Raw genomic sequence first — 12,094 nt, forward strand, 5'->3', positions numbered from 1 at the left:
GACTGCTGTATTTCCAGGGCACCGGACTGATTCATTACCCATTTTAATCAAGACAAATAAACAGCAGAGGGGTGCCGAAGAAGAACAAGTGAACCACTGTGATTATGTGGTCAGGCATTAAATTGAATAGAAGAGAGCGTTTGAGCATCTACTCAAGATAAACAAAACAAATTCCTAAATTATAATCTTAGCTTTAGACAAGCTATAGACACAGTCTGCCGTTTTAAATGTCACATTTGTGAAGATAAGTCTATCATTCCTACCATTCAATTTAAAAGTATAGTTCACCAAAAAAAGAAAATTCTGCCATCATTTACTCACCCTCAAGTTGTGACAAACCTGTATAAATTTATTTCAAGGAAGATATTTTGAGCTTTGGTTGTAACCAAACAGTTTTGAGCACCATTGATTTCCATAGTATGGTTGCCTACTATTCATTTACAAATATCTGTCTTTGTGTTCACTGTAGAAGCAAAATCATTTGAACAGGATTGTAAAGTAACTCCTCCTTCTTCGTTTTTTCGTACGTTACCGGAAAGATTCTGTAAAGCTAATCTTTCTTTTATAAATCTGATTAAACTAAAGACTCTTCAGAGATATAAAGGATGTCATACTACTCTATAGCTACTCCAGATTAACATCAGAAATGCAGAAACAGCGTGTATTACGTGAGCTTTAGTTGATCCCTGCAAAATTCCCATAAAATTGCCAGTGTGCCTTCTGTATAAATGCAAACGTGTCCCGTTATTGATTCTAGGAACGCTCCCGTAAAGGGGAACATGTTCTGTGTGAACAAAAAGCAAAAACAATGCCGTAAGTGGTTATCGTAGTGAGGACATTTTTGCCATCTGTACTGGAAGTTATGGTTCAGCTCTTCAACACAAGGATTTTAAATGCAGATCAACATTCACGAAGAAAAATGTCTGCTAACTAAAATAAAGCAGATATCAGGGAGCTCCAAATTATCCGCACTAAAGCTGAGATTGTTTGCCATCATAATAGAAAAGCAGATTATGTGCTAGTTTATGATAAAATCAGAAAATAAATGCAAGTAAAATATGACAAATGTCATTGTCGACCCCAGAGAGTAAAAATGAAGCTAGCATGATTTAGCATGGAGCTAGCATGATTAACCATGAAGCTAACATTATTTAAAGGACAAGTTCGGTATTTTACACTTAAAGCCCTGTTTTCAGATTGTTTATTATGAAATAGAACGGCCCTGACTGAAATTTCGACATATGCGGCTGCCCCGAGAATTTTCGGGTGTTTGTTGTATCACCTCCCACCTCCACAATGGCTGCACAGGTGCACCGGAACAATCCCTCCCAAAATGCATTAAACTTTCGTCCACAAAGACGTGAAACCCACCGAGTGGTCAGGGGTGCTCACCGATATGCCCACACAAAAATCGCTGCAAAAGATGCTTTCCAACAGGTGTTTTAGCATTCGTTGTAAACTTGTGGACCTATTTTTCCAAACGCCTCACACCCGTACATTCTTCCATTGAGAGCTTGAATAATAGACACTCCAGCCCAGTTGGTGGCGATAATTTGCCATTGCCAATGGCGAGAATAGAAACAAAGTTCCCGGCCCGGAGTAATACCGTACCTCACAGCACATCTAATACAAGTCAATGGAGCCGGACAAAACTAGATAAAACCTGTTGGAAGGCATCTTTTGCAGCGATTTTTGTGTGAGCATGTCGGTGAACGCCCCTGGCCACTCGGTGAGTTTCGCGTCTTTGTGGGCGAGGGTTTGGTGCATTTTGGGAGGGATTGTTCCTGTGCACCTGTATAGCCATTGTGGAGGTGGGAGGTGATAGAACAAACACCCGCAAATTCTCGGGCCAGCATCATATGTCTAAATTTCAGTCAAAACCGTTCTATTTCATCATAAACAATCTGAAGACAGGGCTTTAAGTGTAAAATACCGAACTTGTCCTTTAACATGAAGCTAGCATGAAGTTAACATGATTTAGCATGATGTTAGCATGATTTAGCATGGAACGAGCATGATTTAGCATAAAGCTAACATGATTTACAATGAAGTCATATTTTAAGAGAGAAATTGCAGATAATAAGCAAACTTTAGACAAAATCTGTGCAAAAAGTGCACAACTACAAGATGTCACATGCCTTTATGAGATATTTACGAGATCTATATGGGATGCGTGTGAATGCATGCACAGATTGCAAAAAATCATTGTCAGTGTGCAATCATTTTTAGTTTAATTCCTGTAATCTATGTGTAAAAAAGGCTTAAAGGAAAACGCCACCGTTTTTCAATATTTTACTATGTTCTTACCTAAATGTACATGAATTAATACATACCTATCTTTTTTTTAATGCGTGCACTTTAATCTTTGTACAGAGCCTCATGAATGTGCTAGCATCCAGCCCAGCCCCACTCATTCCCACGGCCCCAAACAGGGAAGAATTTAGAAGCCACAAAACCCAGGTTTTCGCTATTTAAAGACATGAGTAGTTACACGAGTAAGTATGGTGGCACAAAATAAAACTTTTGTTTGGAGCCATAGGAATGAACGGGGCCAGGCCAAATGCCAACACACCCAAGAAGCCCCGCACAAAGGTATGTATTAATTCATCCAAGTTGAGGCAAGAACACAGCAAAACACCGAAAAACGGTGGCGTTTTCCTTTAACAAGTGACCAGACAAATGGCCCAATTCTACAAAAGCGGCACAGTACTGTAGAATGAACTTTATGCTGACAATCAAAAGGTTAAATAAGGCAAAATGAGACTTCACAGTCCTGCAATCTCCAATACGGTCACATTACTTCGATAAAAATGCCAAATTCAACCTCAGATGCACTTAGAGCTTTCTCACAATTGAGGGTTTTCTCCGCTGCTCTTATGAAACATTAATCAACACGCTCCACAATGTCTCATAAACTGTTATGGCACTTACCTTGGCTTTCTCAAAGTCGAGGTCTTTGCCGATGGTGGTGAGAAGTCTACAAAGACACTCCAAGCTTTCGCTGTCATGGTTTTTTAGCAGCTTGACCATGCAGTCATGCATGATGGGCTCTGTCAACATCTTCAGCTTGAACAGCTCGCCGATGAACTTGATGTTTCCAGTGGAGCGTCTGCGGGCTTTATCCTTTGCTTCCTCTAGTTCCTCTTGTAATCTTTCTCTTTCTGTGGGCTGAAAGTGAGTTTACATTTCACATGCATTCCAACTGTAGTACTGCCAAGGCAAGGTCATGGATATAATAACATATATACCCATTTTATTTTAATTTACGTTTGTCATATTTTACTTCCCCTTATGTTATTCTTAAATCTATGTCATTTTATTAAATGGATCAATGTCATAGAGTATAAAGTTGATGTTTATCTGGGCTGCCAAGCTACAAAAAGACAAAAATGACTCATACAGTATATTTTAAGTTTTTGGATAGCATACAACAGATTTGTATAAAGAACAGAGATTAAGATGCGGTTTACTTATAATCTTAGTCATAATGTCATTGACTTCAAAGCTGTTGCTTATAAAGATGCCATATTTTAATGGGTGCAGACAGCAGATGGCACAAAAACAGAATAGAGTTTCAGAAAAGTGCTTTTCTTGTCACTTAAAAGCTCGACAGCCCAAACTCACTATCGCTTTTATTCAAAGAGTGCCAGCAAATTGTTCGACAGTTCTTTCCAAAAAGAAATTCAGTGGCATAACGACATAAAGATGACATTTTTTGGCAAACTATTCCTTTAAAATGCAGGCATGTATTGAATAGCAAGTATAAATCTCACTCTTCACATAAATGGTATTCCTAAATGAAAGCGAAAAGACATCTCTACTAAGATGAAAGAGTGAAATATTATTAAATATTTACTGATGTGGCCAAATCCAGCTCTTTCTGTTTCTTCTCCAGTACGACATCATCCACTTTGTCCCTCTCAAATTCCTTCTGACAGCGGTTCAAAAGCAGCTTCCGGAAGTTTACAGAAGTGTTGGGTTTGTCCGACGTGGGCACTTTTAGCTATAATGGGATCAGAAGAAGAACAAAAGCCATTTATATACTGAAGAATAATTCTCAATGAAAGAAAAAAAATGAACACAATCGTGGTTTGTTCTTTAGTTGGGTTTTGTAATACAGATTCCTTCTTATCCTCTCCAAACAATCTGACAAATCAGACCTCCAGAAATGATGCCCTAGCCAATCACAGGATTTAAAACTATGCCTCCTACATAAAGTTAGTACTGGATTTTCAAGAGCCCCTATTTTCTTTTTTATGATTTTACATTTCTTTTGATGTGTAAGTGTGTGTTTGTAAATGTTAATGATCTGCAAAGTTTCAAATCCCAAAGTCTACAATGACGCAAATCTCCAACTAAAATCTCTTTGTTCAATCCTTGAACACAAGTATTGTAGGCAACAGTTTACTTCATAATTCTGCCCGTTTATTATTCAGTAGCCTATGTTTTCATATTTAAGGAATTTGCTACTGACTATTCAAACCATGATTCATGAGTATTGAGCAGTAAAGAGTAGCGCTTGTTGTTTGTTTTTCTATGATCGCAAATGCCGACTTTAAATCCAGTTTTTATGTTTTAGTATCCTTACCTTACCAGTCTGTTACATTCTGCTCAAGCTGTGCTGGTAAAGTTGATCAATCAGCTTGGTCATCTGGGGCCGGTTGCATCAGCTGTGCGTAAGTTACAATGTAGCTTAGTTGCGACGTAAATGGGCACTAAATTACAACTTACGCACTACTAAATGTTTTTGCTTTGCACCATTAAACTTAGTTTAAACGTAACAATACTTTGTAACTTAATATTTACAGAAGCCTCTGTCCATGAAAAACGATTGGAATAAGTTGTCAGCCAGATTATATTACATCGATAAGCTTGTATAAATTATGAAGAGCCACAAGTTCGTCAACGAGTTTTCAAGAACTGTTTAATTTTCTGTGTATCCATCAATTAAAATAAGATTTAAAATTTCTGTTTATTTTCTCCTCCATGTGTGGGATAGATATTTTCAATTAAAAGTGTAATGTTTTGAGTTCGATAACGTTTGCTTTAACGTACTTTTTAACTTTCAATTTAGGCGAGACAAGAATGAGTTTAAAATTACGTACTGTTCAGACTATTTCCTGTTTACCCATTATAAGGCTTGTGATTGGGTTAAGAAAAATAGACGTCATTCTATGTGACAACGCATTACTTTACGGAGAGCTTACGACCTACTAGCTACGTTCTGCCTTAAGAACAAATGGTGCAACCGAATTAAGTAAAGAGTTAGTTATAAACTAGCTAGAAGTTACTAAGCCTCTAGTTTGGACTTTACGTCCCAGTTTAAGTAAGAACTTACGAACAACTGGTCCAACCCTACCCTGCATTTTATGGATCAGATTCGGGCTCGTATTGATAAGTTAGTAAAGACGATATTATCTCCTGTGGGGAGCTGATCTTCTAAATATGGTAAGGAGCGTCACATTTCGAAAACACGTTTGAGGTATTTTGTCAATCACAACCATAGACAGTAAAAAAAGATGGATGATGCGACGCCACTTCTTCTATTGTAAATGAACTGAACATAAAATGTATGATGATGGGCGCTAAGATGTACGCAAAAACGTCAGTTTGGAGTCAGGGCATGGGCAGAAGGAATCGTCCGTTAAGCCTGGAGGCGGAGCTGCGGTATCAAACTTCCTTCCTCGGATCAGCAAAATATAGGGGTGGAACGGTTCACAAAGCCCACGGTTCGCTTCGTATCACGGTTTTATGGTCACAGTTTTCAGTTCTGTACGGCTCTTGTTGTTGTTTTTTCTATTAATTGTTAACACTCCAGGAATTTACTTCAGCATATGATATATAGCTTAATTATTCACAATTTAGGATACAGTAATAACAATATTGTTATATCATGTAATTGTAACTGAATTTGACTTGACTTTAAGCACATTATTGGAACCATCTCTAAGGAAAGCTAGGTGAGATTTTGATACAGCAAGAGAGAAGACATTGATGACATGCTTTTCATTTATTTGGCAAAAAAAGAAGAATGTGTATCTACAGAAATTGGAATGTGCCTTTATAGCACACAAAGTTTGAACCTGAAGGACACAAAGATTAAACTGAAGAATTAACTTGCATTTATCAAACTGCCAACTTCAGTGTAACTTGCTTTGTTTATATTTGACGCGTCCACACGAGCGCGAGGATGCGCACAGCGAAAATGACGTTAATGCGGAGTGGGCGGTAGTGCGCGAGACCCCATTTCACTTGGCGGTGTGCACGTCAAATTTTGTAACTTTGGGTTCTGCAACCCAAGAAGCATAAGTCGCGCCGGTACCCAGTCTGTGCGTCGAGTATAAACACATCCCCAAACGGAGGCTCGTGTTGTGGAGTCAGATGAAAGTAGGTTTCAGGTAACATACGGGCACGATGCTACATCGCGCATGCGCCAAACTGTGCAACACATACATGCTCCGAGACAAGCAAACCGAACGGTTTGGATGTTTTTTCATGTACCGTGCCACCCCTAGTAAAATAATGTGTTTTTGGACCCATAAACCACATGAACAAATTGCATTACACCAAATACACAAAATAACCATTTTTAGCAATGTAATAGGGGCTCTTTCATGATCTGTCAAAGTTAGTGTACTCGTGCTCATTCTCAGACATACCGTAGCCAGGCAGCGACACATATTGGCATAGGCCACGGAGAAGCTGGGCTCATCGATAGCCTTCTCGAACACAAGGTCAATGACTCCTTTGAGCCTCTCCTCTGTATTGATGGTCAGATCTGCCACCTGTTTCATCAGCTGGTGAAACATCTGGGGCGTGAGCTTGTTCAAAATGCTACGGACTTTCCGGAACAACTCCTGAAAACCAACAAGATGTTTCAACTAAACATGAGTTTTAAGGATTTTTTTAAGAACAAACTTGCATCTTGTTCAGTTTATTGTAACCACATTTAAAGGATAATAAGGAATTATCACACAGGATAGCACAGGAATCCATACCTGGGTTTTCAGTGCCTCTGGGTCATCCACTGCGGATTCTCGCTTCATTCCAGGTTTCCAGGCATTTTCCGCCTTCTTAAGCTGGACATCATCGACAGAAACATTTACGATGATCTTGCGCGGTGGGAGCCGACGCACATTTAGAAGCTTTGGATGTATTCAGAAAGAAAACAAAGATGAATGAGTTACTTAAGTTATTTCACATACTGAAGTGTTGATTCATTGAACAAATTTTGGTTCCTGAATAGGGCTAAACAAACAAATGCTGTTTAAATAGCACCACAGTGCTTTCACATTCAACCATATTTATTTAAGTATTTTTCTAATGAATGTGTGTCCTTTAATAAAAATTATATCGCAAACCCAGTTCATCCATAACTAAAATCACAATATAGCATGTTTTCTGCTTGCATAACTTACCGGAGCTCCACGGCCTCCTGATATTTGTCTGCCGAAGTCTGCAAAAGCGGGTGTGAAGTCAGGGCCTCTGGAAATGAGCCTGGGGTCCACAGCCCTTAGCGGTAGCTTATTTTGGTTAATCTGGAACAAAAGAGACAAACCATGATTCAGCCAGGAGGGGGCGCAGTGAGAAACTCCCCTCTCTCTCTCTCTCTTATAAAGGATCATGAATGAAACACCAGACCTCTCTCTCTCCCCCTGCTATACATACACAATCTTAAATGTTAAATCAAATAACTACCCTCTCTTAAACCCAACCTAAACTGTTAACCCTACCCATCCCTTTAGCTCTGAGAGAAAATCAGTATCTGTGATGGAAAGCAGCTCTATGTTTTTCATATATGAACATTTTGTGTAACAATACTACTCCAGTCATTTTGAGGCACAGAGGGAGCAATAACATCCAGAAACAGATGTGAATGAGTGCACATGCAAAGTGAAGTCTAAACTAGGAACTGAAATGGCAAACTGAAAGTACAAAGAATACAAGACAAACAAGTCTGAGAAAGCGTATAGAAATGACTGATTCCAGGTCTGAATAAGCAAAAGTCAACTTTCTCAATTGCGCGGACTTGACTAAAAAACTAAAGCAGGGCAGAGCATTTATCTTCTTTACAATAAATGAAGCTTACTGCCAAACATGACATAATCGTAATGCAATTTTAATGGAAACAGCACGTTCAAGGGAGTTCCACAGCTGAAGTGCGCAGATTCGGCTGAAGTTTACAAATCAGGCCAGTCTTTTCTCTCACTTAATTTTTAAACATTTTATTGTGACAATAATGATTTTTTAGGTTTTTAGGAAAACTCCTGGGATTGTTTTGTTAACTAATGTAAGTTCCATGTTTTACATAATTCATACTTTATCCTGTCTTAGTATTTAATCCTGGTTAAAATTCGTGATTTCACACAGTACATTTATTAACTCTGGATGAACTCGTATTTGCACATCTATTCACATTTGCAAATAATCAGACAAACAGGAAGGCACTTATGAAATGGCTTTAAAGGAAAACACCACCGTTTTTCAGTATTTTACTATGTTCTTACCTTAATTTAGACAAATTAATACATACCCATCTTTTTTCAATGCGTACACTTCATCTTTGTACAGCGTGTCGTGAATGTGTTAGCATTTAGCCTAGCCACATTCATTCCTTAGGATCCAAACAGGGATTCATTCATTATGATCCAAACAGTTTTTCCTATTTAAAGACTGTTACATGAGTAGTTACACGAGTAAGTATGGTGGCACAAAATAAAACGTGGCTTTTTTTAAGCGGATAAAAAAATGAGAAATATATTGTATGGCGAAAAAGCACTTAGTTTGCAGCACTTCGACCTCGTGCACAGTAATATTGACGGAAGTTTGAGCGAGAGGGGGAGGAGTCAGGAGTGATGATGTTCTAAATTCATCCCTGTTTGAATCCTAAGGAATGAATGGGGCTAGGCTAAATGCTAACACAGTCACAACGTGCTGTACAGAGATTTAGTGCACCCATTGAAAAAAGATATGTATTAATTCGTTGTATTTTTACATATGTATTAGTTGAGGTAAGAACATAGTAAAATATTGAAAACGTTTGTGTTTTCCTTTAAAGTCCCAATGAAATCAAAACTAACAACTCTTATTTGTTAATTTAATATTGTAGTTTTTATTATAAACAATTTATATGTGTAAGTCTTCTATTTTATTCATGTCTCCTTATAAACTTTAATCAAAATCTAAAAATGTACTTCTGCCCTCTTGTGAAGATCATTTTCTGATGACGTCAGCTAGACCCAAACTTTTCATTTCGCAACCCACTTAAGTACAACAATACCGGGACCCACGAACATTTTAAAATGGAAGTATGAGGAAACACACTTTTACCTTTTTAAAATAGAATAGTTTTTATCCTCCTTTTTATTTTATTAATGAAATGTAAGTTTGATTGCAATATCAAAATACCTTTTGGTATTTCATGTCATTGCTTGTCACTACTTGACTTTTTCAATCCAATATCCATTAAAGCACAGTGGAAAACACAAACCCCGCAAACTATTTTCCTCAAGTGATATTCTTTTTTACTCTAAAACAGTGGTTTTCAAACTGGGGGCCGCGAGATGGTGCCAGGGGGGCCCCACTTTTCCGACATTTTATGAAATATATTAATTTATCATGAATTCTCTGTAATTAAGCCTAAAAAATAAGGCTACTAACCAAAAGCACTACTTTTTTGTATAATTTAATGGTTTTTTTTTTTTTATTAAAATGTTGAGTTTTAGAACAGTTTTTTGTCACAAATTTTCTTTGGGAGGCCGTGAAGGAAGGCACCGTACACAAGGGGGGCCACACGCTGAAAAAGTTTGGGAACCACTGCTCTAAAACACGTCAAAACATGAAAGTAAACGCCTACTTTTCTATATCAAATCAAGGCACAGTGGAAAAAACGTCACAATATGGAAGTTGACCGCGACTTCTGGTTCATGGGGGCTTTAAAGTCACAATCAACTTTACTTCCGTGTTGTGAAGTGCTTTCCACTATGATTTGATTCCGACGGAAACAAAATATCATGTGAGGTAAATAGTGGGCGTGGCTTGTGGTTTCCACTGTGCTTTCATTTGATATAGAAAAGTAGGGGTTTCATTCAGAAATAGAACTGGCAGCGGACTGACAGGGGGCGGAGTTAACAGATGCTCCTCCCAAGCCATCTAACTGATCGCCACAAGGGGGCAAAGGTACAATTTCAGATTTTTGTTGAAGTTTATGAGGGTACATGAATAAAAAAATTATAACTTACACAGATAAATTGTTTATAATAAACACTGCAATATTACATAAAAAAATAAGAATGTCAGTTTTGATATCATTTGGACTTTAATGCTGAAAAGCACATTTTCTGATCAAATGCACTTCATGGAGCTGTCCACAAAATTACAAATATATAATACAAATAATTCAAGAGAATAATAAAAAAAACACCTTGTCTAGCACCACATCACTGATGGGAGGCAGTCCTTCTGGCTTTTGAACACAGGCAGGCATAAACTGAAAGCCCAAGAGAAAGTCACGGTCGTACTGTCTCTTGCCATTAGACTGCACAAGACCTGAGGTGAAAAAAGACTGTGGTATTCATTTGCAAGTCTAATTTATTATTATTATTAATGTATTTAAACATAATTAACAAAGCACTAAAATCCTACTTACATTTTCATCAATGCATTTAAACGGAAGTTAATAAATAAACCAATCACTGAATAAATACAGTAAATGAATTTAAATACTGCTAAGCATCTAGATTAAAACTGCTAGGCTTCTGCGGAACAGAAGGAAACCCAAGCGGTTCCTGTGGGAAGTCTTACTGTACCTTCCTGCATGAGTGGAGTAGGGGAACACATGGATCCCCTGCTGTCCCCGAGCGTCACACCACTATCTGTGCTCTCCGTCTCTACCCCGTTCCTCAAAGCCTCCACCTCTGTCTCTCCGTTCTCCTCTGAGAGTCTCTCCTGGTGCTCAGGCAGTGGAAAGGGGCTGTTGAAAGTCCCTAGGGTTGTTTGAGAGACCAGCTCATCTCTAGTAGAACTGTCCTTGAAGGACTCCTTTTAATGTGATGTGAATAAGAAAAAAATTAGCACAAAGGGCCTGAAGGCTTTATGTGAGATGATGACTGTATTATAGCTTTATTAATGATAACAATATCATTAGATATGTAAAAACTTTCAAAGAGGGGTTTCGTTTCACTAATATTCGGTTATTTCGGAACGTGTTTTGCTGATCCATCTATAGATTATATATTATGGAAAACTTCTCAAACTAATTTAACAAACAAATACACAACCGTCAAGGACACGTGCACCTCCATGTAAACTTTCTCTCACCTCATTATCCTTCTGTAGTGTTTCCACCATGTAACTTTCTTCTTTTGGTTTCATCCAAGACTTTGGTACAGCAGAAACATCATGGGCTATGATGATAAAAAATTGGTAGATTAGTAACTTATACAGTACACATATTAAAGATTCAATCTTTACAGGGTTAATCTACACAGAATCAAATCAAAATTGCCCTTATTACTTTTTAAATATAAATTCTTCATATTAGTACACAAAATTCATAATTTTCATATTTCATAAAAATTATATCTTGCTCAACCTCTAAAATGACTTTCCTATTACCTTCTTAGTTACTTGCTAACCAATAACCAAAATGTTTAAACTGTTTTTAGGTCTGAATCCATTATGGTAATGCAAATCAATTCACAATAGATAAAAACCTCTTTAAAGAGACACATTTTTGAAAATATGCTAATTTTCCAGCTCCCCCAGAGTCAAACATTGGATTTTTATCGTTTTGGAATCCATTCAGCTGATTTCTGGGTCTGGCACTACCTTTTTTTGCATAGCTTAGCATAATCCATTGAACCTGACCAGACCACCAGCATCGCGCCAAAAAAACAACCAAAGAGTTTCAACATTTTTCCTATTTACTTGACTCTTCTGTAATTACATTGTGTACTAAAAACGACAAAAAATTAAAAGTTGTGATTTTCTAGGCAGATATGGCTAGGAACCATACTCTCATTCTGGCGTAAAAATCAAAGACTTTGCTGCAGTAACATGGCTGCAGGAGGCGCAATGATATTATGCAGTGCCC

The 12,094-nt window shown here is 37.7% G+C and overlaps 1 protein-coding gene across 4 annotated transcripts in view; it reads right to left on the reverse strand.

The window, feature by feature from the left end:
- eif4g3a (eukaryotic translation initiation factor 4 gamma, 3a) overlaps window positions 1-12,094 on the reverse strand; it is a 66,148-nt gene that overhangs the window by 14,109 nt on the left and 39,945 nt on the right. For all 4 annotated transcript variants that reach the window (XM_073876118.1, XM_073876116.1, XM_073876117.1 and 1 more), the window contains exons 12-19: window positions 11,320-11,405; window positions 10,809-11,040; window positions 10,424-10,548; window positions 7,419-7,538; window positions 6,999-7,145; window positions 6,660-6,857; window positions 3,857-4,003; window positions 2,932-3,168 (exon numbers count right to left, since the gene is read on the reverse strand). In XM_073876118.1, the coding sequence (XP_073732219.1) occupies window positions 2,932-3,168; window positions 3,857-4,003; window positions 6,660-6,857; window positions 6,999-7,145; window positions 7,419-7,538; window positions 10,424-10,548; window positions 10,809-11,040; window positions 11,320-11,405 (1,292 nt within the window). The remainder of the gene's footprint in view (window positions 1-2,931; window positions 3,169-3,856; window positions 4,004-6,659; window positions 6,858-6,998; window positions 7,146-7,418; window positions 7,539-10,423; window positions 10,549-10,808; window positions 11,041-11,319; window positions 11,406-12,094) is intronic.

The sequence above is a fragment of the Misgurnus anguillicaudatus genome, chromosome 14 (assembly GCF_027580225.2).
Source record: "Misgurnus anguillicaudatus chromosome 14, ASM2758022v2, whole genome shotgun sequence".
Classification (NCBI taxonomy): domain Eukaryota; kingdom Metazoa; phylum Chordata; class Actinopteri; order Cypriniformes; family Cobitidae; genus Misgurnus; species Misgurnus anguillicaudatus.